The sequence below is a fragment of the Parasteatoda tepidariorum genome, chromosome 10 (assembly GCF_043381705.1).
Source record: "Parasteatoda tepidariorum isolate YZ-2023 chromosome 10, CAS_Ptep_4.0, whole genome shotgun sequence".
NCBI lineage: Eukaryota > Metazoa > Arthropoda > Arachnida > Araneae > Theridiidae > Parasteatoda > Parasteatoda tepidariorum.
The window spans coordinates 21,676,139-21,703,605 of NC_092213.1; the positions used below are offsets into that span (position 1 = coordinate 21,676,139).

The 27,467-nt window shown below is 32.4% G+C and overlaps 1 protein-coding gene across 3 annotated transcripts in view; it reads left to right on the forward strand.

Annotated features, from left to right (window-relative positions):
* The first annotated feature begins 1,972 nt into the window (after positions 1-1,972).
* The window catches only part of LOC107440500 (ankyrin repeat and death domain-containing protein 1A-like), a 180,376-nt gene continuing 154,881 nt past the window's right edge, over positions 1,973-27,467 (forward strand). Inside the window, exons 1-3 of one of the 3 annotated variants that reach the window (XM_071186468.1) lie at positions 1,973-2,106; positions 2,686-2,733; positions 19,330-19,589. In XM_071186468.1, coding sequence (XP_071042569.1) covers positions 19,394-19,589 — 196 coding nt within the window. In that variant the 5' untranslated portion in view covers positions 1,973-2,106; positions 2,686-2,733; positions 19,330-19,393. The other 2 variants (XM_043052913.2, XM_071186469.1) reach the window with 2 other exon arrangements.

A 27,467-nucleotide genomic window follows, 5' to 3' on the forward strand; every position in this document is an offset into this window, starting at 1 on the left:
TTTAAATTATATCTACAATTCCAACGGTGCATAACTTATTTAAGACAAAGAGTATAAAAATATGGATTGAGAGTATAGATTTATCAAACCTTGCATTCTATGGTGCAGTTAAAATAATTAAACAAAAATGGGGGAAACACCCCTGAGGATGATCCGAAGACATGCCATCACAATTTTGATCCTCTGCAGAGGGGATGGCACCTCCGCTTCGGTAGCCCGATGACCTGCACGCGAAGTCGAGCACTTTACAGTAGAACAGTTTAACGAGGACCAATACCACTCACCCTCGGTCTCTACGCAGATTGATCCAAGTGGTCACCCACCCGACCACTGACCGTAGCCAGTGATGCTTGACTTCGGTGATCTGCTGGGAACCGTGTCTTAACGATCAGTTCACAGCGGGACATTTAAAATGTGAAAATAACGCATCTATAAACAAATATATATATATATTTCTCTTACACGGCGATAAAAAAAAGCCTCATTACAACTCTCCGAATGGCAACGCTAGAAAATCAACCAATAATTGCCGCTAAAAATGTCACATGCCAAATCTAGTTTGGGTGGCTCAACATATAGCGCTTCTGAAAACGGAAACGGAAATAACCAGAGTGTAAAATATTATGTGCTTATGCGCATCGTATTTTTTGTTAAATAATTTATTTATTGTATATCAGTTTATGGATGGTAACGAGAAGAGTTTCGTGGTTGCTATGGTGACTAATTAGAAGGTAAATTGTTTTTTAGAGTGAGTGTGAGATTTGTTTTTTGGAACTGCGATGCTGTAATTTTATTGTTTAGTTAATAAATCTTTCTTTTATATTAAACGTGATAGTAGTTTCCTTAATTATTTGATTCGAAGTCCTTGGAGTTTTATTTGAGGTCAGTTTATTTTGTATTTTTTGACAAGAGAGAGCATTCTCACCAAACGAGATTTCTTCCGAAATTCAATGTTTTGTTTATGCAGGGTTTTTCCATTGCAATTTCTCTTATTTAAATTTTTAATAGACTTAATTATAGCCAAAATTTTAACCTTTTTAAAGAGATATCAGTTTTAGAAATTTTGTCTTAAGATTTTATACTATAGCACATTTCTAATAGGTTTAACGAATTACATGTCATTTTTTTGAATTCAAATTTATTTTAATGACTTAGTATTTACTAAAAAGATGTAATTTTTTTTTAAAAAACAAAGTTGTTATATGGATTTGCATTATTGTTTTGAATTCTTAGAATTTTGTGCATTTGCAATGTACCTAAGTTAGTAGCGAGCGAAGTGAGGGTTGGCGAAGCAAACCATATAAGATTGCGTAGCAATTTTCGGGGGTTGATGAGCGTTAGCGAGCAGGGGGCACAGCCCACTCGTATTTAATATTTCGCGCCGTTTTCTTACATGATTTCAAACTTGAAAACACTAACAAAACAAAAAAAAATACGAAGAGAAAATGTATTTTTGAATTTTCAGCATTAATTGAATTTCAATATGGGGAACACTGTGACGAAGTTTTTCTCGCGTTTTAATAGGAATAGAAACGTAATTCGTACACAATTTGAAAGAGCATTCGTTGTGTAATTTCTTAAATGCCAGTTTTTTTCCCTAGAATTTAAGTCCAATGTCCTCTGAAGATAACAATACACTCAAAACTGCATATTTATCATACGCAGAGACATTACCAACGAAGAATTTTCAATGTAGTCGTATATTACCTACGTTTTCACGGAAAGAAAAATAACAATTTTAATAACTGCATCAATTCAGATGTGCATTTAATATCGATATACGTTAAAAGTAATAAAAACATGGATTATCTTAAGCATGATAGTAAGAGCTCAGAACATCTGTTTCGATCAGTCAAAATGCATTTTTGCAGAAACTTCTGGGATTTTATGCATTGTTTGGGGATGTCCATCATCATCAAACGATGATGGTTACAAATTAACAGGTGTTCGACGGGGATTGTGTGTAAAGTAGAAGACGAACGTTTTGTAGATTTATTTGCAGTTGTGGAACAGCATTGTGCACGAACGGGTGCCGGATTGTGACCGCCCAAAATGAGCATGAGCAACACTCATCCATGCGCATTTTAGCAGTCACTGTTTGGCCTCGTTCAGTAATCTGCAATTCCTAGATTGCCAAGCGATGAAGAATTTAAAGTAAGATTTCGTTGTTAATTATTTTATCGGATACGGAAGAAAAATTCGAAAATAATATATATTTTTTGAAAAAATTATTTTTGTCTAAACAGGAAAGAAAACTTATGTTTACCATTTGGTATTGACATTTTTATCCATGTAATAGTTTTTAAAGATATATTAAAAATTAATTAGTTAGTCATTTGTCATTAACTAGTGAGTTAGTCACTCATCCATGCGCCTTTTAGCAGTCACTGCTTGGCCTCGTTCAGTAATCTGCAAAGTCTAAGATTGTCTAGCGATGAAGAATTCAAAGTAAGCTGTCTTTGTTAATTATTTAACTGGATATGGATTATAAAATTCGAAAAAAAAATTTTAAAATTATTTTTGTGTAAAAAGGAAAGAAAACTTACGTTTACTATTTGGTATTGACATTTTTTTCGATGCAATAGTTTTTAAAGATGTATTAACAATTAGTCAGTAAGTCATTTGTCATTAGTTACTGAGTTAGTCACCCATCCATGCGCCTTTTAGCAGTCACTGTTTGGTCAGGTTCAGTAATCTGCAATTCCTAGATTGTCAAGCGATGAAGAATTTAAAGTAAGATTTCGTTGTTAATTATTTTACCGGATACGGAAGAAAAATTCGAAAATAATATATATTTATCGAAAAGTTATTTTTGTTTATAAAGGAAAGAAAACTTATGTTTGCTATTTGGTATCGACATTTTTATCAATGCAATAGTTTTTAAAGGCATACATAGGGCGCTGGGCCCATATCCAAGAGGTCGTGGGTTCGATCCTCGCCGGCCGAAGACTCCCCGTGTAGTAAATGGTGACTGATGCACGTTAAATCTGTCGAGTCTCAAAGTCCTCCATGTTCCCACAACAAATCAATACCTCTGGGGGTACTGATCCAGGAGTTTCCTTGTCTTCTGGATTAGTTCAAAATTACAAGGCTACGGAGTTGAACGTAAGTAGTCGTAAACCCATGAAATTGGGTCGGCTGCTCAACGACGGTTATAAAATAAAATAAAAATATACCGCTTCATGAACTTGGTCTAAAAAACGAGTACTTGGTTTAAATAAGAGATATTAATAATTTAAAAGGTAAAAATAAATTGAGGTATCAAATCTGATGTCCTTAAGGTAAAAGAGAAGATTATAGTGTGGTTTATCGTTAATGAGTTAATGTGAAGTAGGATAATTGCATACAAAATAATGTTGTGTTTAGGAATTTAAATTTGTAACACTGGGTTAGAATGTGTTTAGCAGCTAATGGTTCATTACAGCTAGAGCAATCTGGTGTAGGTTCGCCTAATAAAATATGTTTATGTGTAATACGTGCATAACCAATACGCAAACGAATCAGTGCAACTTTCTATTTTCTCGGCAAAGCTTGTTTTATTACTGGTTGTATATTTGAATATTAACAATTAAATTGACAATTTCTTATTACTTTGTCCAAAAGTTATATTTTCATTGTAATGAAATATTTTTTTCCATTTTATTTATTATTTATTTTGATCCTACCATCATCTCAATTTTCTATAAATTTATCTGAAACTTTGACTTAAACTTTATATATTAATGATTTAAATTTTTACAAAGGATTATTTTATATAAATTAGCATTACAAATATTTTTGTTGTCTTTTGAGTACATCAAAACGCATAATTTGTGATACAAATACACAATTTTTTTTTTACAATTTTTAAGTTTTAACATTTTTTTAACCAATACTTGTATAAATTTATATTCCTATAGTACTTTTGGGGATGAAATTTTAATACTTTCTGTTGACATTTTAAACATAATGATTCACTTTTTATATTTTCTATTAATACATATTTTTGTAACTGAATTGAATTGGATGTAGGGTTTAATGGCACTTCCCAAACAAACGGGGTTTTTTTTTTCAACAAATGTAACACAAAGCATATTTATTTACATATTTTTATGTATCTTTGATAGAAATTTCTTTCAACTGCAATCTCAAAACTAAGCTAAATTGTTTATATAGTTTACTAAGAAACCCTACATCAGTTAAGATAAATGAAATTCAATAATTTTAACTTTAAAAATCACGATTGGAGGATTGTTTTTTTTTTTCATTCGAAGACGATTTATAACTTAAGTGAGACTTTTGTATTTATAATCAATTGTGTAATCAAGTTTTGTTTAATTTACGTCAAAAGCAAATTTGACAGTGAAAAAAAAATTAACATGTTTTTTTAATTTTTTAAACGAGACAATGGAATTAATCAAATTCTGAAAATAGTTTTTTGTTATACATTTAATAAACCGTAAAAAAAAAATTTCTAAAAAAATAAAAAGAACAGCTTTTCTTGGACGAATCCTTTCTTTTTGAAAACATCAACCCCTGCAATTTTAATAAGCTAAGGGTGGAAAACAATATTTTTTCCGATTATGTTTCCGAATAATCACAGCAGAACGTACAATTTTTCAATATATCGGTTTTTGTAAAAAAGGCTCAGTCTTAAAAGAAGCAAAATAAATAAATAAATAAATAAATAGTTGAAATAGCGACTAATACAGAGTTGCGGCAGACGCATGCATGCCTAGGAATTTTTGATGCCTCAATTTTTGAATTCTGATAAGCTACAAATTTTCCCTTTTTTAAATTAAATAAATCTTCAAAATAAATTTAAAAAAACAACAAACCAATACATTTTTAAAAAAATTCCTCAATCTGCAGATATTCAACATACGGAAAAACATTTTAATCATTTTTCAGGCGTCAAATTTTGAGAATTATTGCTGCTGTGTATTTTCTTTTCAGCCCTACTCAAAACTTTGACACATGCTTCAACTAATAAACGATATTATGTTCCATACATAACTGTATGAATCTCTATGCTATATGGATATGGTTCATTTCATCGACAGACCATTTTATTGACTGAATCATTTCGTCGACAGGCCATTTCCTCGGCAGGGTTGTTTCGTCGACAGACCATTTTATTGACAGATTTTTTCGTCGACAGGATCATTACGTTGACAGGGTCACTTCGTCGACAGGTTCACGTCGATGACAGGGTCACTTCACCGACAGGGTCATTCCGTCGACAGGGTTATTTTAACGACAGGGCCATTTCGTTGACAGAATCATTTCATCGACATGGTCATTTCACCGACAGGGTCATTTCGTCGATAATGCTATTTCGTCGACAGGATCGTTTTTTTTTAATTTTATTTTTTTATTTATTTATTTATTTATTTATTTTTTTGAACAGGGTCATTTCATTGACACAATCCTTTCGTAGACATAGTCATTTCGTGGACATGATCATTTCTCATTTCGATGGCAGGGTCATGTGAAATTTTGAAACTACTTTTAGGGAGAGTTTGCTTTTCGTCATAATTTTGTGTATTTTTACGCTGAATATTTTTATTATTAATTAAAGAAAACACTATTATATATTTTTTTACTAAAATAAAATTTTTACTTTGCCATAAAAGATAAAAATCATAAAATTGCCATAAAGTAATTTTTTTTTCTTTTTAAAAAAATTCTCTTTTAGCTGTACATCCAGTTAAAAAAATAAAACTTTTGTGTGTTCCAGTTTTATTTTTCAAGCATTTTTTTTTTAGATAAATTGTTCAATTTTTAAAGTGAGTGCGTTATTGTGGATTAGCATCGCAAAGGCAATCGCTATGACAACTGAAAATGATTCTTGATAAAGCAAGTGAATGAAGGGAAAAAAGTTCAAGGAACAAAATGAATTAGTGAATCGGCAAAATATTGAATTCTAAATTAGAGAATAATGATATAATTTTTCGAACTGAGAACTATATTTAATTTCGTTTTTCAAATAATTGATAAGTGGTTGATAACCGTTTAACCAAGAACAGTTGATGTATCAAAATCTTCTTTTCTATATCTAAATATTGTAACAGGTAATATATTGTAATAGAGCAACACTTGTTTTCAAGATAGGTAAGGATTGTCTTCAGATCAGTACTAAGCATGATATCCTGACCATTTGTGGCTCCCGTGTGACGTTAACAATCAAATTTTTTTTAATATCAAATCAAATATGATATCGGGAGAATTAAAAGGAATTAAAATATATTACAATGAAAGTTTCGAGAATATTTCGAGAGAAGAAAGCTTAATTCTTCATTGTAAAAATTTTCAACATTTTTTAATTACACTTTATCAAAATCATAGTGTACTTCCCACAGCAATGGAAATAATTATAGGCCTTAAATAATTTTCTATACATAAGTAAACAGATTCATATGGTGTCTTGCGAGTAATTTAAAAAAAATTTAGTTACGAAACATATTACATGTTACGAAACATATAACATATTTGTTTATTGAGGGAATGAAAAACTGTGTTACATTTTTATATGTAGTTACAAGACAAAACACATAATTGTTAAATAAAAAAAACTAGTTTTTTATGGCGGAAAATAAATTTTTTAATATTTACTTCAATTGCAATTTCAAAATTTTTTATTCAGTGTCCTTAACAGGATGAATGAATATGAACTAACTATACTCGAACTAAATAATCGAACATTGTCTTAGTTTCGTTACCACTATTAGAGTTTTCTAAGAACTGTAGAAACCCAAATATGATGCTTAGGTTGTAGCGGTGGAAGTTGTAGACTCCCACAATATTTCAAGTGCGACTAACAGGATCAAAAATGTTGAGAAACACTGGCATAAAATCATTATAACGTTGCAAGCGAGTTTGTTCTTGCTCGTCAGAAAAGTATTTTTTTTCTATGGATAGTGAATTTTAAAAATAATAATAGTAAATCTTCCTCTCATTGGCACGACAGCCCAAAACGGGCCCTGGCCTTCTCAAGAAGCCTATGCCAAGACATTCTTCCCTTAGCCAAGGTTCTCTAGTTTATTATCTTTAAAACTTGTAGGTCCTTTTCAAGGCAGTCTAAAAATCTTAGGTTTGGTCGTCCTCTTTTTCTTGGCTTGGAACTTTTTGAACTGAAACTTTTTTGGTTGTCCTGCTATCCTCCATTCTCACAATGTGGCCTGCTCATTTAATCCTTTGAATTTTGATAAATTTAATGACATCAGGTTCTTTATACGCTTTGTAAAGTTCCGTGCTTGATCTTCTAAACCAGGTACCGTTTTTACTTATTCCACCAAAAATGCTTCGCAGTATTTTTCTCTCAAATATAGCTATCATATTTTCATCTCCACGGGTCATTGTCCAGGTCTCACATGCGTATGTAAGCACTGATCGTATAAGACACTTATAGAGTAACACTTTTGTCTTTCTTTTCATTAGGCTTGACTTAAGATATTTTCTTAGATCATAAAAACACTTATTGGCCATCGTGATTCTCGTGTCTATTTCTTATGTAGTGTCGTTTTTGTTGTTAATCTTAGACCACAAATAGGTAAGGCTATCAACGGCTTCGAATTTGTATGCTCCAATTTCAAACTGTGTTTCTTCATAGTCAGCTTTTGTGCAGGGCATATATTTAGTTTTATTTTCATTGATTCTTAATCCCATCTTAATAAACGTAGGCATAAAAAGGACATAAAAAGGATTGTGTTAGTGCTGTCTGCGTTCTAGCGATAATATCTAAATCATCAGCAAAAGCCAATATTTGAACTGATTTGTTGAAGATATTTCCTCGGGTGTTGATGTTTGAGTCCCTTACTATTTTTTCTAATGCTAGATTAAAGAGGAGGCATGCCAAGGCATCTCCCTGTCATACACCATTTTTAATTTCTATTGGATGGGAAAGACTATTCTGTATCTTGACCATGATTTTGGTTTCACTTAGTGTCGAGCTAATCAACTTCACTAGTTTCTCCGGTATATTAAATTCTCTTAATGCTGATATTAAAGTTTTTCGGTTAACACTATCGTAGGCTGTTTTAATAGTAAATAAAGAATGAATTAATCCCTTTTTATTCGTAGGATTTATATTAGACGCATATCATTTAATAGAATATCAAACCTGGAATTTAAACGTAAGAATAAGAAACTATTATACTGAAAAAAAAATTTTGCAATTAAAATTTCGAACACTTCTTGACTAATTTAAGTGCTTAAATTTTAGCTGGCGTTCTGTACAGGATGACAACAGAATTTTCAAACGCTTTCTGACCACTACGACCCTGTAGACGAAATGGCCTGGCGACGAAATAACCTGCTGATGAAAAAACTCAGTTGGCGAAATGGCCTGTCGACGAAATGGATAGTCGACGAAATGATTTGTCGATAAAGTGGTTTCTATGAAACGGCCTATCGTTGAAGTGATGGTCACTGAAATGAACGTGACCCATACTATATACTTCATGAACGAATAAAAATTCCCAATCTTTAAAAAAAATATGAGCGTTTTTCATCAGAACTATTTATTACGTAAATTTTGGGACAACGTGTTGATTTATACGTTGAAATTTTATTCTGATTTTAATTAATTTTCATACCAACTTTAATTTAGAATTTTCAAACTATTATAGACCAAGATGTCTAATTTAAAAAAAAATGTGGATTGATTTGAGAAATAATAAAAAAAAATCATACATACTAAATTCAGATCATTTGCCTTTTTTTATCACACATTATAAATAACATGCTGGAGATTCAAATAAAAAAATTAGTTTCATGAGAATTCATGGCGAGAGAAATATTTTAATAATTTTGATTAAATCTTGGCCAGAATAATAAATGCATCTAGTTAGAATAAAATAGTCAAAGCGGTGCATCGTTATAATCGAAAATGTTTTCTTCTATATAATTTATTTCCTTTGTGAGTAAGATTAAGTACTCGTCTCTCAAGGATTTGAAATTATTTATTTACAAAATATGAAACAAGCATTTTTGTATAAAAATTCATTGTTATTTTTGTCAATGAAAAGTTTGAGCTAAAAATTCGAAACATTCATTATTTTGAAAAAGGTCAGATTAATATTGTTCCCTGAGTGGATTATTTTTAATGTTTGGAAAATGCGAAATGATGTGTTTTTAAAATTATTAAAATGATTGATTACGAAAAATTGAAATAAATTTGAGGCAACTTCTTTAAATTCTGATAGATCAAAAATAAGAACCATAAAAGAGCGACAAAAGAATATTTTTTTGTGTATAGAACTCTAGAATAAATATGGCTAGTTAGGGCTTTTTATTTCATTTTATAACCGGTGTTGGACACAGCAGACCCAATTCTGAGTTTACAGCTATCGATGTTTCACTCCATAGCCTTGCAATTTTGAGCTCAATCCAGAAGACATGGAAACTTCTAAATCAAGCATTAGGAAAAACTATCCTTCCTGGAAGACATTTTGAAGAAATTAACCTGCATTTACGTTACATAGAAAAACAAAGAAAACCACGTTGAATTGCATTGAAAACCACCCACGGTTAGCTCAACAGCAAAGGTATTTAATTTTATAACCGTCGTTGAACTGCTGACCCAATTTTGGGTTTACGTCTACTAATGTTCAACTCCGCAGTCTTGTAACTTTGAACTCAATCCAGAAGACAAGGGAACTCTTAGATCAAGTATTTTGCCTTCGAGGAGGACTTTTTGATTTAACTAAACCGCATTTGCTTTACATGGTGCGGAAAACCACGAAAACCTACCATGGCTAACTTGAAGGAAGAATTATATAGAATTTTAAGCGAAGAATTTTATAGCTCAAAAATTTAAATCCGTTATAATGCGCCGACAAAGGCTGTATTGATTGGTACATAAAACATATCAGTGAAAAAGCTCCTTCCAAATCAAAACTGTATCTTTACAACATCGCAATATTAGTTATATTGATTATAATACAATTTTGGTAATAATACTATATTGGTTACAATACAATATTGGTTATAATACAATATTGGTTATAATACAATATTGGTAATAATACAATATTGGTTATAATACAATTTTACAGTTACAAAATAAAAAAATAAGTACTTAAAATTTAGATTAAATAAAAGGATTTATTGAACCACGAAATCTAAAAAAATAAAAAACCGTCTAATGCAATATAATATGCTTAACTTTTCCAACTTACTAATAAAAATTGCGTGTAGAATATAATTTTGAATCAAAGAGACAAGCTGATTTTAAAAATTTTGTTAACTTTCGAAAACAGCAGAAAATGCTTTTTAGAACGTTTGTATATGTCTCCAGCTGATTACAGAATCCGGCTGTATGCAAACTGCCAATGTCAATTAGCAATACGCCAACAAGTCTCATAATAAGCCTAACAAATCGGCAATTAGCAAATAGCCGGATTTTCTAATTAGCCTACAACATATATACGGTTTATTTATTTAAATTTCCTGGTGCCAAAGCTATTGGCTCCTAGAATTGTTAAATAATAAATGTTAGAACTTAAATTTTGCTGTTAATAGAAATATTAAGGAAAAATCTTTATTTTATAACCGCCGTTGAACGGCAGACCCAATTGGTTTACGACTTCTAATGTTCAACTCCGTAGCCTTGTGATTTTGAACCCAATCCAGAAGACAAGAGAGCTCCTGGATCAAGTTTCGGGAGAAATTTGCTTTCGTGGAGGATTTTTTGATGGAACTAACCCGCATTTGCATTACACGGAGAGGAAGACCACTTGAATCTCCCACGGTTAGCCTGACGGAAAGGGACTCTAGCCCATGATCCGTCTACCACTAAGGATATTTAACGTTAGCACTGTGGTCGGTGAAAGCCGGATGCTGATTCGTATCGGTCAGCCATCGCCGGGATTTGAAACCGGTTCACCTCGTTGGAAGGCCACCGCTCTATCCCCTGAGCCATCGCGTCTCAGGGAAAAATCTTTGATGATAATGATGAAATCTGATATTGCACAAAAAGGTGAAATTAAAAGCAGATTTTTGAAAACTAATTAAATCATAGAAAGTACGGCACTAAAACATGAAAAGTTACAAAAATGCACAAACATTTGTTAAAGACATCAAGTATATCATAACAGTAAAAATTGAGAAAGATCTCTTTCAATTTAAAGCATACTCACTCTCAATACTTAATAACAGTCGAAATCTTAACAGTTTTGGCACAATCCTACATTTTTAACTAATAATTTTAGTTTAAATCAACGGATTAAAACACTACTAAAATATCATTGACACTATATATTTAGAATGCATTGCAATCGAAATATCTTTTCACGAAAGTAACTTAGACATAGGTATGCTTTATACGAAACTTTTTGAAACTTTATGACTTAATTTAAATTAAAGATAAATTTTTAAAGTTAAGCTAATATTTAAGCAAAGAAAATATTTTTAAAGATGGCAGTTTACAAGCTAATGTTAAAATCTGAAGAAAAAAAATGTTCTATTTTTTTTTCATATATTATAATTAATTTTAAGAAAGCATTTACAATATGATATGTTGCAATTACGCATAAGTTTAAATTATAATTCCTTCTTTTCAAAATAACTGGATAGCTGTGTCTTTGTTGCGTATAACTGTAAAAATAAAAATTGAGGTATTTTAAGTTTAATGAGATTATGATTATAGATTGATGATTATAGTTTAATGATTGAATGACGTAATAATGTACGTAACTATACATTTTATGATTATCAGACTATATAATATCTGAAATTTTACACAAAAAACATTGTGGGCTTTTTAATATAAACGAACATGTTGTGTTGTACTATTTTCAAAATATTTACAAATTATCTGTGCAAAACTGTTATTTTTTTTCTCCAAAAGATTTTAAAAGTTATTTCTTAGGCTAAGTTTTTTTTCTTTTTGTTTTATTCTGTTTGTTATAAAAGTTCTAAATTTCATGCAAAATAAAGAATGAAATATACTGTATATACCTCTCATTTGAGAATTTCCTTTTATGAAATAAAAGGTTTGTTCTTCAACGAATGAACTAAACTCAACCAACATCTTATTTTCTCAAAATACTGAACAAGCATTTCACAATACGTTCTTTCTTCTTTTTCATTCAAATAAAAATAGTATAAAGTTGTTTACTGTGAAGAACTTTGCAAAAACGGAAGAATAGGTTTGTAAAGTGAATGCTTTAAAAATTCATTATTTGAATGCTTAAACACAGAGAACTAGAGTTTTATTCCTTTTTATCAAGCATGTTTTTGTGAAAACAAACTTAAACTGTACTATGGGAATAAAAGCATTCAACTCTTTCAGTGAATTATTTGAAATCACGAAGAAGAAATAAACATAAAAGAGTTTATGTAACGGAATTCGTTCCATGTTCGCAATTGTCAATAGAAAAACTCTGTCTGCTTCAAAAATTATTCGGAGAGTTTTGAAGTTTTTTCGCCAAAGAAAATGAAAAAAAAAACATAGTTCCACAGTTTAAGTATCATACTCTTGCAGCAAAGTTGTAGTTTTAAGTAATAGTCACTTAGTCGTAAGGAATTATTTAAGCGTTAGAAAGTGTAAAAAGCTTGAATATTTAAAAAAGTTTCAAACTTGTTTAAAAACCGCCAGTTTGGCGAAATTTTTATTTTCTTCAGTCTACGTTATTTTCTTAATTTTTTTTAAATAACCGCCGTTGAACAGTCGACCCAATTTTTGGGTTTACGACTACTAATGTTCAACTACGTAACCTTGTAATTTTGAACCCAATACAGAAGACAAGAGAACGGTAATTAATAAGCTTACCAAATTAACCCGCATCACGCGAACCTCCCAAGGTTAGCCTGGCGGCAAGGGGACTCTAACCCATGATCCCTTTACCACTCAGGATATTTTACGTCAGCACTGTGGGCGGTGCAAGCGGGATGCAGAATTCGTATCAACCAGCCATCGCCAGGATTCGAACTGACTACATCTCATTGGAAGGCGAAAGCTCCATCCCTGAGCCATCGCGGCCCTTTTCTATGTATTTGTTAATTGTTAAAACAAGTTAATAATTGCACATTTTTATGAGCTCGAAAAATGTAGCGTCATTTTTCAGAAAGAAACACAGACGGCTCTGGTTAAAAATAAGCAAAAATTTAACCTAACATTCCTCAATAAAGATAACGAACTCGCAATAATTTTATAAGTATCATTTTATTTTCTAAAACGCGTTATTTTCTGTTATGGCCAAAACTTTGAAACACTGCTTAAAGGTGGAAAAAGTCCGAGTTTTGACTGATTATTTATTGACAAGTAGGTTTTTCTGTTTCGGTTTTTGCAATTATTCATTTCATTATGCTAGTATTAGTTACAATTATTATCAAAAGTCAAATTATCGAAGCTCGCTTACGAATGTTTCTTACTTGCATTTTATACAGCATGTATTATGTACCATATTATGTATGTCGTTGACTTATTGAATAATTGAGTTTTTGCAAACAGTCACGTCATTTTACAATGTACCAAAATAATTAGAAAAGTTTCTAGTATTTTCCAATCGACTAGATACTTTTTAGGCTCATTGCATGATCCCACATATTTATAGGCTAATTAGAATGTCCATCATTCGTTTGCTCAATTAGCCTGATTTGCTTCAGGCAGTTTGCAATAGGTATAGAGTAGTGACGGCTTAATGTAATAGTCTGTATCGAGTTTATTGCAAAGCCTAAATGAGTTCGGTTTGATCAAATAATTCCTCTCATATTTCCGTATTAATCTAAAGACAATTGAACTGATTGTAAAATGTCTAAATATATCAGTCAGAATGGAAAATTCTGAAGATATTTCGAATTAGTTAAGAGCCATATTATTCGAATTTTTCAAAGAGCCAGATATTTTAACTTTACGATATACAGTCCCTGGCCAAATTATTCGACGCACTATAAGATTCTATGCAAAATCTTAATTATTAGGTGATACTATGCAGCTTTATTGTTTTTACGGGACTGAAACCGGTTTGCACTTGTTTACGTTCGTGCAACAATTGGTTAAATTAGACGATATATTCGGCGATTTGATAAATTAGACGATATATTATATAAATATAGAATATTTATTATATCAGGTATTATATTATTATATTGTAGTAATTAGATCAAATTATTAGACGCATTGTAGTTTTTTAATAATTACATGCTTTGCACTTTTTTTGTATACATGTAACGGGACTTTATTCAGGAGATTTTTTATATACTTCCTATTTGTATTTATTTTTAACGTATTGCATTACAATGTTAACCAATTGATACACGAACATAAACAAGTGTAAACTTGTTTCCGCCGCGTAAAAACATAAAGTTGTATATTATCACCTGATAATTAAGATTTTACAAAGAATCTTATAGTTCGTCTAATAATTTGGCCAGGAATTGTAGGTTATAATTGTTCTTTTTAAATTCGTGCGGAAACATAAATGAATAAAATAATTAACTACTCTGAATTCTAGATCTTTTGTTCCTTAACTAAGAAAATAACGACGATTAGCATTTCCCAAGAATTATACTTCTCTTCATGTTATGACAAATACACAATTGCTTGTTCAAATCTTAAATAAAACAGTACCACAATTTAATGTAACAACTAGGAGCTGTTACATTTTATTATATTAAATCAATTAAAATGTTTGAATGTTGCTGTTATATTACAGTTTTCAATTTTATGTTACTACCCATGATATTTACTTTCTAAACATTAATAAATTACTATTTCTTAAAAAATAACAACAGGTGTTGCTGACCAATTTTAATGTTTATTGTTAAAATATTCGTTGTTTGTCAAAAGATTCTATTAAAAGAAAGTAAAAATAAAAGTGTATTTGTATATTGTTATTAACAAAGTTGTTCTAACTACAAATAAACTATATTACTTTAGTTTACTTAATCTTTCTTGTTAATTTACACTGCTGTTCGTATCAAATTGCATTTAGAAGCATCATGCTTTTTTTTCTTGGCTGAAATGGATAAATTAGTTTTCTCGGGCAGCGCTTAAGTGAAGTTTAAGAATATTATTAATAATTCTGTAGTTAATTAATTCAGTCTAGAAAGCAGCTGCGCCTTCCAACAAGAGAATGAATTGCAAATGCAACACTAAAGATAACACTGGTGAACAAATTTGTTGTTGCATTTATAAAAATACGTGATCGTGCCTGATATGGATATGACTATTTCAAATCTTTTGTTTTAATGTACAAATTCAAAAACGTTATAACTAACAGGGGGTCTCGTAAACTTCACGGAAAACTGCTATGGGAGTAAGGGCACATCATTGGAATTAGAACTCCGGAACTCCTGTGCAATAACGTTATACGTGGTTAGAGGCGCTACCCTATTATGACCTGCTAAGAAGCACACGAAGAAACAGTTCATAGTAGGGAAGCGCCCCTAACGGCGTATGATAACATTTCCGAGCATGGGTTTTGATACAGCTTTAATCCTAATAATGTGTCCGAACTTTCCAAGAGGTTTGTCGCAACGTTTATGTGACCACTTTGTTATACAAAACCCCAAAATACCCAGATCTATTATAAACAAATAAACTTAGGTATGGTAGTTTTTTATTTTTTTATTTATTTTATAACCGATTTTGAGCAGCCAGCTCATTTCAGGTTACGATTATCAATAATAAATTCCGAAGCCTTGTATTTTTGAACCCAAACCAGAAGACAATGAAATCTTGGATAATACATTGGGAGAAATTAGCTTTCATAGTAAACTATTTGATGGCATTTGTATTACTTAGAGAAAACTATGGAAACCTCAAACGGTTAGCCTGACAGCTGGGGAATTCTTACCTATGATTCATCTACCAATGCGAATATTTTATGTCGACACTGTAGTCGGTCTGAGCCAGAAGCATATTTCGTATCTACTACGCATCAGCAGAGAGATTTAGCACTTTCCCGTAGCCTCTCGTGTGTTCACACTCTATGCAGCGCAGTTATTATAAAAAGTTCTCTAAGTTCAACAGAGCTTGCGCAGAAAATACTTACGTAACCATGCTGGCTAGTTATGTCCTACATACCAAAGTTGGGCAAAAATATAATTGATTTCATTTTTTGATTACAGTAATCATTTACTTGTAATCATGATTACAAGATAACATAGTTTTGATTTTAGCTGTAATCGTGATTACAAAAATCAATTGCAGTAATCAATTACTTGTAATCGTGATTACAACTTTGATTACAGCTGTAATCGTGATTACAATAATTAATTACAGTAATCAATTACTTGCAATCTTGATTACAATTAACCAACATTTTTATTACAACTATAATCGCGAATCAAAGTAATTAAGATTCCAAGTAATCACAACAAAAACAATTACGGGTAATTATGATTACAAGTGATCAAAATATATGATTATATATAATTGTGATTACAAGTAATTGAATACTGTAATTGAGTATTGTAATCACGATTACAATTGTAATCAACATTTGTAATCATAATTACAAGTATTTGAATAATGTAATTGAAAAGTGTAATCGATTACATTTTTGCTCAACTCAGATGTAATCAAAAATTATGATTACTTGTAATCGCAATTACCTGCAATCGTGATTATAAATAATTGATTACATAGCAGTAATTATTGTAATCAATTACAGTTGTAATCAATTACTGTAATCGACGCCCAAGTTTGCTATATACTTTAGACAATTAGTTTCTATATATCGTACATTACAATTGATTTTGCTGATATTTTACAATTGGCTTCGTTTTTAATACATTTCACTTACTATCTTTGTATTCAGTTTCTGCATTAATTATAATGCAGAAACTGAAGACAAGATTTTTATTAATACTTTTTTTAGGAAATCTAAATAATAATGACTAAATAAAACACATAAAAATTTCACCATAAGGAATTTTTCTTCTTCAATTTATGAATGATAATGACGAATGGTACTATAAATTAAAATGCAATAAGACTTTAAAAAGCAAAGTTTGTTTTAATAGCATTTTATTACATTGACAAAACCAAACTCAACACGGAATGAAACGTTTCAGACAAACAGAAATAAAATTAATGGGAAAAAAAAGAAAAATGGAATAATTAAGTTTACGAATAACGACACAGAAATGCGTTATTTCATTTTTGTGTAATTACATTAGTTTCATTTGATCTAAAGGTCTAGTCTTTTTCTTCATAATTTTGTCAGAAAATTTTTATCTAGCGATTGCTTATCTTAATTTGATCCAATATATTTCCTAAGAGTTCGATTTATTCAGATGAAAGTAATTAACATAAAAACTATTTAACATTTTTTAACTACACGGGTAAGTCACTCATTACTGAAAATGTATGCATTTTTGTTACCAGGGTGAAAAATTAATGCGTGGAGAAATATCTTAATTTTCGATATAAAGCAAAGATGAAACTTTATCAACTCATTATTGTTAAGCATTTAAGCATTTTATTGGAATTAAAAGTGTCCTAAATGTATGGTAAATTAAAAGAATAAAACTTTTTTAAAATAGAAAAAGAAGAAAATTATAATTATTGATTTGCGAAAAGAAAAATAGTTAAACAAAAAAAGTAAACATTTGTTCTTGATTCTAAGTGGTTCAAGTAATATAAAACAAATAAGGAGCATCATTTCCTGCTCGCTGCGCTCGCCTACTTCCGGAACTGTTTCCGCTTTTTTTTTTTTTAATCGGATTTCTTCTCAATACGAAAGCGTGATTTTCGATTTGAAAGCAATGCAAGTTGCGTTTAAAAAGGAAACTGCAAAAGTTTGCAACACATATGTCCTGTTTAACATTTAATTTGTAAGCATGTCACTCAATCTATAGACATTACTACTAGGTTTACATAAATTCCAATGCTACTAAGAAATTACTTCAATGCTACTTGGAATTTTCTTCTAAAAAATTGCAGGTTTTTATTTATACCATTCTGCATGTTTTAACTGTTTTATAGAAAATTTTGTAAGCCAATGCTCATAAATAGTTACAAGACAGAGTTAGTTTGCTTTGAAAGCATGCAATCTGGAATTATAAATTCATAATATATTAATATGTGCATACATTAGTATATTCCCAGTATTCTAAAGCTTTTTTTTTAATATTCCGCCTACTTTTATTTATAGTCCTAAAATAATACTGCATGCTATTTTTTCTGCTCTTTCATAACAATCGGGGATTTTGTGAATTAATACATAGAATTAAAAACGAGAAAAGAAGCTTGTTTTGAAAGCACGTAGTCTAGAATAACAGTTGCGTAACATATTCATACAACTCTTATTCACTACCGTAAAATCACATTCTGTGTTATTTTCGCTCTTTTTATAACAATTGAGAACTTTCGTAAACTAATACTTAGATTTAATGGCAAAGCAGAGTTAACTTGTTTTGTAAGCAAGCAATCTAAAAGTAGAGTTAGTGTATTTCATATTTGGATGTAAATACATATGTATATTTTCAGCATACATAAAGACTTTTTTTTAAACATTTTGCTTTATTTTTCTTTATAAGATTTAAATATAACTACGCGTAATTTTTGTTATTCTGTTAAACATGATACACGTATTTCTATTGTTGAAAACGTAACAGAGCTAACTTGTTTCAAAACATGCAGTTAATATATAACACACATATGTACAAATTGTTTGTTCGGAATTTTTGGAGCAAGAGCCAGTTGTGGCTACACCGCGCCAACGACTAGGTGAATAGTATACATCTAAGTTGTGGGTTAAAAGCTAGATTGATGCATAGGTACCAATGTCCTTGATGTAAGAGGAAATGATATAATGAGGGCTATCACCAATTAATGAAGTCAATGATGGATTTCAGCTACCGAAATGGCGTTCTCTCTGAATTTTTAAACTGTTGCACTGGGTCAAAATATGTTTAATAGTAAGTGGTTCCTCACATGAGGAACATTTAACAAAAGACGCTTATGAGTTATGTTAGCAAGACCAACACGTAAGCGATTTAGAAGTACTTCAAAATTTGGATGAATGTTTAAGTTCTTATAAGGCTCTATAGTAGGTTTGATATTGTGCAATTTATTATGCGTTTCATTTCCCCAGTTATTTTACCAGCGTAAATACAAGTTTTGGTTAAAAGCATTTTTAATATCTAAGTATGTGAGAGGATTCTGCGATATATTGTACATATGTACAAATACATACAATGTATAAATAATTTAACAATGAATAATCACATCATAGTAACATTATTTATAAATGTGTGTATACATTAGTAAACATTCCACGTATTCCAAAGCTAAGTTGATTATTTGGCTATTTTCTATTTACCGTCATAAAATCATATTTTATGTTATTTTCGCCTTCCATAGTAATACGGAACTCATTATTATGTGTTTTTAAGGCTTTCACCCCCCATCCCACCCACACCATAAGAGAACAGATGGATATTCCACGCATGCGTTCCAATGGAGAGCTTATGGATCGATAAACAAGAGGAAAGGGGGGTAAGAATTGGAGATTGGGGGAAAGCAAAATGTAAAATGGAGGACCGCCGTTACACATCTTCGCCGGATCGTCGTTCCAAAAGATCTTCCTCGCTGGCCTCTTACCGGAACGCAGAAACGGAAATTTTGACCTCAAAGACGAACACGGTTCCAAAAGGTAGAATAATTTATTTGTAATTAGTTGAAGATTGTGCATTGAGCGACATTGTTATGGTCATTGCAAATTCATTAACCGACCGGATTTGTTGTGCGTCTGACCATGCGCCATAGCATCATTTTACATCGTAGATACGTACCTATAATTCACCGAAACTTTGTAAACACAAAGGACTTTACCCTCACAGTCGAATACATTTTGACCTTGTCGTTCAAAATTCAAAAAATATTAATTCCTTAAATCAATTTCTTCATGAAATATCGGTTTTAAAAAGCGCACACAACGACACATTAGTATATTTCTATTGGAAAATAGTCAACTCAATTATTATAATCTTTAATAATTGTTATATATAACACCAAAACATATCAGTTTGAAAGCCATCATAGACACGAATCTGCGATTTTCAGAAACTTTGTAAACATAAAGGCTTCTCCTCATAGTCGATTATGTTTTGATCTTGTTAAAAATTTGTTTACATTTAAATTCAAAACAATTATCTCATAAACTATAGATTTTATAAGCACATATAACGGTTTATTTGCATATTTTTATTTGAAAGTAGTTAAATCAATTATTATAATCCTTAATACGTTGTTACATATAACACCTAAATACATTATTTCGTAAACAGTCATAGACAAGTGTCCGTGATTTTAAGAAACTTTGTAAACACAAAGGTCTTTACCCTCACAGTAGATTACATTTTGACCTTGTAGTTTAAATTCACAAAAATATTAATCCCTAAATCGATTTCTTCATGAAATATTGGTTTCACAAAGCGCACACAACGACACATTAGTATATTTCTATTGTAAAATAGTCAACTCAATTATTATAATCCTTAATAATTGTTATGTATATATATAATACCAAAACATATCATTTCTCAATCCATCATAGACACGAATCTGCGATTTTCAGAAACTTTGTAAACATAAAAGGCTTCTCCTCATAGTCGATTATGTTTTGATCTTGTTAAAAGTTTGTTTACATTCAAATTCAAAACAATTATCTCATAAACTATAGATTTTTTTAGCACATATAACAGCTTATTTGCATTTTTATATTTGAAAGTAGTTAAATCAATTATTATAATCCTTAATACGTTGTTACATATAACACCTAAATACATTATTTTGTAAACAGTCATAGACAAGTGTCCGTGATTTTAAGAAACTTTGTAAACACAAAGGCCTTTACCCTCACAGTAGATTACATTTTGACCTTGTAGTTTAAATTCACAAAAATATTAATCCCTAAATCGATTTCTTCATGAAATATTGGTTTTACAAAGCGCACACAACGACACATTAGTATATTTCTATTGTAAAATAGTCAACTCAATTATTATAATCCTTAATAATTGTTATGTATATATATAATACCAAAACATATCATTTCTCAATCCATCATAGACACGAATCTGCGATTTTCAGAAACTTTGTAAACATAAAAGGCTTCTCCTCATAGTCGATTATGTTTTGATCTTGTTAAAAGTTTGTTTACATTCAAATTCAAAACAATTATCTCATAAACTATAGATTTTTTTAGCACATATAACAGCTTATTTGCATTTTTATATTTGAAAGTAGTTAAATCAATTATTATAATCCTTAATACGTTGTTACATATAACACCTAAATACATTATTTTGTAAACAGTCATAGACAAGTGTCCGTGATTTTAAGAAACTTTGTAAACACAAAGGCCTTTACCCTCACAGTAGATTACATTTTGACCTTGTAGTTTAAATTCACAAAAATATTAATCCCTAAATCGATTTCTTCATGAAATATTGGTTTTACAAAGCGCACACAACGACACATTAGTATATTTCTATTGTAAAATAGTCAACTCAATTATTATAATCCTTAATAATTGTTATGTATATATATAATACCAAAACATATCATTTCTCAATCCATCATAGACACGAATCTGCGATTTTCAGAAACTTTGTAAACATAAAAGGCTTCTCCTCATAGTCGATTATGTTTTGATCTTGTTAAAAGTTTGTTTACATTCAAATTCAAAACAATTATCTCATAAACTATAGATTTTTTTAGCACATATAACAGCTTATTTGCATTTTTATATTTGAAAGTAGTTAAATCAATTATTATAATCCTTAATACGTTGTTACATATAACACCTAAATACATTATTTTGTAAACAGTCATAGACAAGTGTCCGTGATTTTAAGAAACTTTGTAAACACAAAGGCCTTTACCCTCACAGTAGATTACATTTTGACCTTGTAGTTTAAATTCACAAAAATATTAATCCCTAAATCGATTTCTTCATGAAATATTGGTTTTACAAAGCGCACACAACGACACATTAGTATATTTCTATTGTAAAATAGTCAACTCAATTATTATAATCCTTAATAATTGTTATGTATATATATAATACCAAAACATATCATTTCTCAATCCATCATAGACACGAATCTGCGATTTTCAGAAACTTTGTAAACATAAAAGGCTTCTCCTCATAGTCGATTATGTTTTGATCTTGTTAAAAGTTTGTTTACATTCAAATTCAAAACAATTATCTCATAAACTATAGATTTTTTTAGCACATATAACAGCTTATTTGCATTTTTATATTTGAAAGTAGTTAAATCAATTATTATAATCCTTAATACGTTGTTACATATAACACCTAAATACATTATTTTGTAAACAGTCATAGACAAGTGTCCGTGATTTTAAGAAACTTTGTAAACACAAAGGCCTTTACCCTCACAGTAGATTACATTTTGACCTTGTAGTTTAAATTCACAAAAATATTAATCCCTAAATCGATTTCTTCATGAAATATTGGTTTTACAAAGCGCACACAACGACACATTAGTATATTTCTATTGTAAAATAGTCAACTCAATTATTATAATCCTTAATAATTGTTATGTATATATATAATACCAAAACATATCATTTCTCAATCCATCATAGACACGAATCTGCGATTTTCAGAAACTTTGTAAACATAAAAGGCTTCTCCTCATAGTCGATTATGTTTTGATCTTGTTAAAAGTTTGTNGGTCTAATGCACTGTAGGAACAGGGTCCTTTTAGTTTTCATGGCTAATTTCGAGTTATAATTAAGTATTGGTTTTAGTGAGTGGTAGGCACCCTCAGCTTTAGCAGTAATATTCGTAATATGGGCGTTCCACTTCATGTTGGAGGTTAATGTGATCCCTAGGTAGGTGGCTTTTTTGACTACTGGGATAACTTCATTAAAAAGTAGTAGGAGGCTATTTTTCAATTTTTTCTTATCTTGCTTCCTCATTATGAGGAGGGAGGATTTGCTTGCATTAATTGATATCTTCCATTTGGCGCACCATTCCTCAATGTATGGTATGATATGCCTTAAATTCTTAATAGCATTATTTGGGTTAATTGATTTACTCAGAATTGCCGTATCGTCTGCGTAATACGCAGTGCATATATTGGGCTTATCGTTGAAATTTGGGAAGTCTGCCGAGTAGATCAAATAAAGTGTGGGGCCAAGAATGGAGCCTTGGGGTACACCTGCTCGGATCGATCTGGCTGATGATAAGGAGTCATTCACTTTGATATGAAATGTTCTGTTATTAAGGTAGCTGTTGATCAGTAATATAAGGTCGTTCGGGATTTTATATTTGATAAGTTTGAAAATGAGGCCCTGGTGCCAGACGCGGTCAAAAGCTTTGGCCACGTCCAACATCAGGAGCGCAGTAGTCTCGTTTTTATAAAAGCTTTTGGAAACCTCTTCTACTATGCGAACCAATTGTTTCGTAGTTGATAAATTTTCCCTGAAGCCGAACTGTTCTTTAGGCAGGAAGTCTAAGTGGGGTTTGAGTCTGTTCAGTATAGTTCTTTCAAATATTTTTGAGAAGGCTTTTAGTAAACTGATGGGCCTGTAGCTCTCTGGGTTTAGCAGATTTTTGCCCTGTTTGGGAAAAAGCACAATCTGTGCATGCTTCCATTGTTGTGGGAAATAGCATCTTTTCAGGCATGAGTTCAGAATATTTTTTAGTTGCACTATAATATTTGGAGGGAGGTATTTTATCATAACATTATTGATGTGGTCGAACCCTGGTGCTTTATTATTTTGGAATTTATCTATAATATTATAAAGTTCTTCAGTAGTGATGGGCTCGTTTTCATTAAGTGGAGCGTTTACCCTTATGTACTCGCTATATGTGCTAAGAATATTTGATTCGGAAGAGATATCCCTGGGTTCACTATTGATTGAAAATTGCTTCTCCATGGTGTCCGCGAATATCTCACTTTTATCTATGTCGGAGTAGGTTTTGCCGTTTGGCCCTTGGAGGGGCATATTTGTGGTTCTTGTAGATTTAAGGGCCCTGACCATATTCCAGGCGGTCTTGTCTTGGGTGGTTAGACTCTCAACTTTTTCGTCCCAAGTCTCTTTTTTGAATTCCGTGATTTCTTTTTTAATGAGCTTGGTGTATTTGTTCACTTGTGATTTGATAGCAGGGTCCCTCGTCCTGTGGTATTCCTTCCTGATATTGTTTTTAATCCTAATGAGGCCTTTGATATAATACGGGAGTTTATAGTAGTCGTTCCTTATTTCCATTTTATATGACGCTCCGTCATAGGCTTCTTGTATATCCTTAGTTAGGTTGGAGATTTCGTTCTCTATTTCTATATCAGAACTTAGCTCAGGTGAGGAGTTTGGTCTGTTTGCGAGATGGTTTACATAAGAAAGCCATTCAGTATTAGTTTTGGTTCTGGTTTTGTCCTGTTTTTTGAACATGGCTGTGATGTAGATAGGGAGATGGTCGCTACTGAGCTCGTAGGTGACATTTATGGTGAAGGGGTTGCATGAATTGGTGATTAAAAAGTCCAGAATATCATGGGTATGAAGTATGCTCAAGGGCATATACGTAGGCTCGGTGGGAGCGTAGACCGTAAGGTTATATTTCTTGACAAGTTTCAAGAGGTTTCTTCCCGGGGTATTTTCTTTGACACAACCCCATATTTTGGTCTTCGAGTTCCAATCACCTAATACAATACACTCATATTGTGTGGGGAATAGGTCTTGCATGTTTTTATCGGAGAGGCTGTGGTTTGGGGGGTTATAGATGCTAGTAATCTTGATTTTACGATTGCATTCTAAGTTGATGATAGCCGAGACCTCTTCGAAGCCGTCGTTATTTGAGGTACTATAAAGGGTAGATGAATAATTTTTACTGATAAATAAGGCTGCTCCGCCGCCGCGGTAGCCGGTGCGGTCACACCTGAATGAGTTGTAATTCGGGAAATTAAGTCTATCACAGGGGTTTAGGTGGGTTTCGGATACTGCACAAATGTCTATATTGTAGTCGTCCAGAAAGTTTTGGAATTCTCCTCTTCTTTCTTTTAGCCCGTTAGCATTCCATGCTGCTATGATTGTTGGTCTATAGCTATTTCGATTATTGTCCATTATTAGTGGGATTGAATGCAGGAGTAACTGCCTCTAGATTATTTTTCAGAGTAGTTATGAGTTGGATAAAATTAGGGTTGTGAAGAATTGCGAAAATGTCAGAAAGATTGTTAGCTTGTTTTTTAGCTTCTTCAATTTTCTGGTCTAGTGCGCTGATTTCTTTACTATCATTTTGCTGTTTTAGGACGTCCGCATAAGATCTGTTTACGTAAACATTTTTCTTGGGCGGAGGGGCCCTTTTTAGGGCGTTTTTCGTGTTGGATTTATTACTGGTATTGTTAATCCTTTCTAGCAAGGCTGTATATTCAGGGCATTTTTTGTAGTTGGCCGTGTGGGTTCCCCCACAATTTGCACATTTAGCATCGGTTGATCTTGGTTTATCACAGGCCTTGGTTGCATGCCCCTCCCCACATTTCACGCATCTTTCGGGGTAGTGGCACCCGGTCTGAGAGTGCATGAATCGCTGGCACTTAAAGCATTGCATGGGGCCCTTACCCCTGCCTCTATAACTCTCGATTTTGATGTTTGTGGTTTGATGCAAGTATGTTATTTCATAAATTTTAGTCGCGTTTTCCATGCGCTTGTCCAGCGTTACAAGGAAAAGCGGAATCTTCTCTTTTTGTCCTTTAACCCTTTTTGTTAGTTGTGAGACGTCAGTAACGGCATGGTTCATGCACTTAAGTTCGGCTAGTAAGTCCTCAATATCCGTATTTTTGTGGAGGCCCCTAATCACTACTTTTAGTACCTTGTCTTCTTCGAGATTGTAGGTGTGGAAAGGTAGTCCTAATTCGGTGGCCTGAGTGGTGATTGCGTTGTGGGTAGCGGCAGTCTTAGGCTTAATTATCGTCTTGCCATTAGTAACTTTGCCGTCGAAATCAGTGATATTTTTGTCTGTCAAATTCTGCCTAAATTCTTTCCAATCCAGATCATCTTTATCGATTACGATTGGGGGGATTCGTGCAGTTTTCTTTGGTTTAACAAAGCCATCATTTGGGGGGTTAGGAATATTCGGAGTATCAAAATGCTCCTCGTCATCGCTTTCGGAGACTTTTTTACGCTTATTTTTCTTGAAGGAGGCTTGTTGCTGTGTTGGGAGGCTATTATTTGAGTCCATTGGTTCTATACAGTCGTTGAAATCAGTACTGTTATTAACCGTGATCCATTGTTTAGCCTGTACATGTTTGCCTAACACTTCATCAGCCAGTTCCGTAATTATCTCATTTAGGGGGTTTAGGTTCATACCGTCGGGTTTCTCACGGAAGTGAGTATTAATTTCCCGGTTAAAGATTTGTATATTTTGAATTGCGACATTAAGCCTATCATCATTTTTTGGTATGGAGGGGTCTAACAAGCATCCTACTAATTCCGAAACATTAGTGATTAAGCTGTTAAAGTGCTCGAATCTCACATCAGCAAAGCGCTTTTGTTGAGTATTATAATTCTTAGAAATCTTACTGCTGTATTCATCACCGCTTAGTAGATCAGAATTATTTAATTCACTAGCCTTATCAGGGTTATTTATTCTAGAGAAGCATTGAGTAGAGGATTTTTGGCCTTCAGAAAGGCCTTTTTCTGCTTCGTTAATACCTAGCATTGGGATCGAAATTAAGGGGGGATCCTCAACCGCGATCGCCGAATTATCCGGGGAGCCTAACAAAGCCATCGTAGGTGGGTCAAGCATACACTGATCCTATCCAGAAGAAAACCAAACACCGACTAGCAGCTTCGTTGACACCGGGCAGTCGTTCGGAACTTAAGGTTTCCACTGCTAGCCGATCAATACTTACGGGACGCTGGTCACAAAAAAAATAAAAAAGCATAAATGCTCAGGAACAAGAAATACTGCAGCGTCCTACTCTCAGTTCGGAACACTGCAGCAATCTGATGGAAGCACTGACGCCCTACTCTCAATTCAGGTCGTCAGGCCTAAGTCGTCACCGAGCACGCCGTCTGCTTCTTCGCGGAGTCCGTAAAGGAGACGGGGTATCCGCGCGGGAGCTTTTCTTGTGGGAGCGAGGTTATAGGAGAACCTTCTCTCACGACGTCAGGGAGGAGAATGAAATGATGAGCGCCATGCTCTTTCGCCTTATTTTCGAGCTCTTTTTGTTTACTTAGCTCCGCCCACCCGCTTTCCTATTGGTCGATCTCAACCGTCATTCACCCCAAGGTTATATAGAGCCGAAAAGGTGCGTCCCGCACCATTTTCGATATTCTATTGAAAGCGAACAGTCGTCATGCCTCCCCAAGCATCCGGAAAAGCTGTTAAGAAAGCCGGCAAGGCCCAAAAAGCCGTCCGAGCTGGTGACAAGAAAAAGAGGAAGAAGCGCAGGAAGGAATCTTTCGCAATTTACATCTACAAAGTCTTGAAACAAGTTCATCCCGACACTGGCATTTCCAGCAAAGCCATGTCTATCATGAACTCTTTCGTCAACGACAT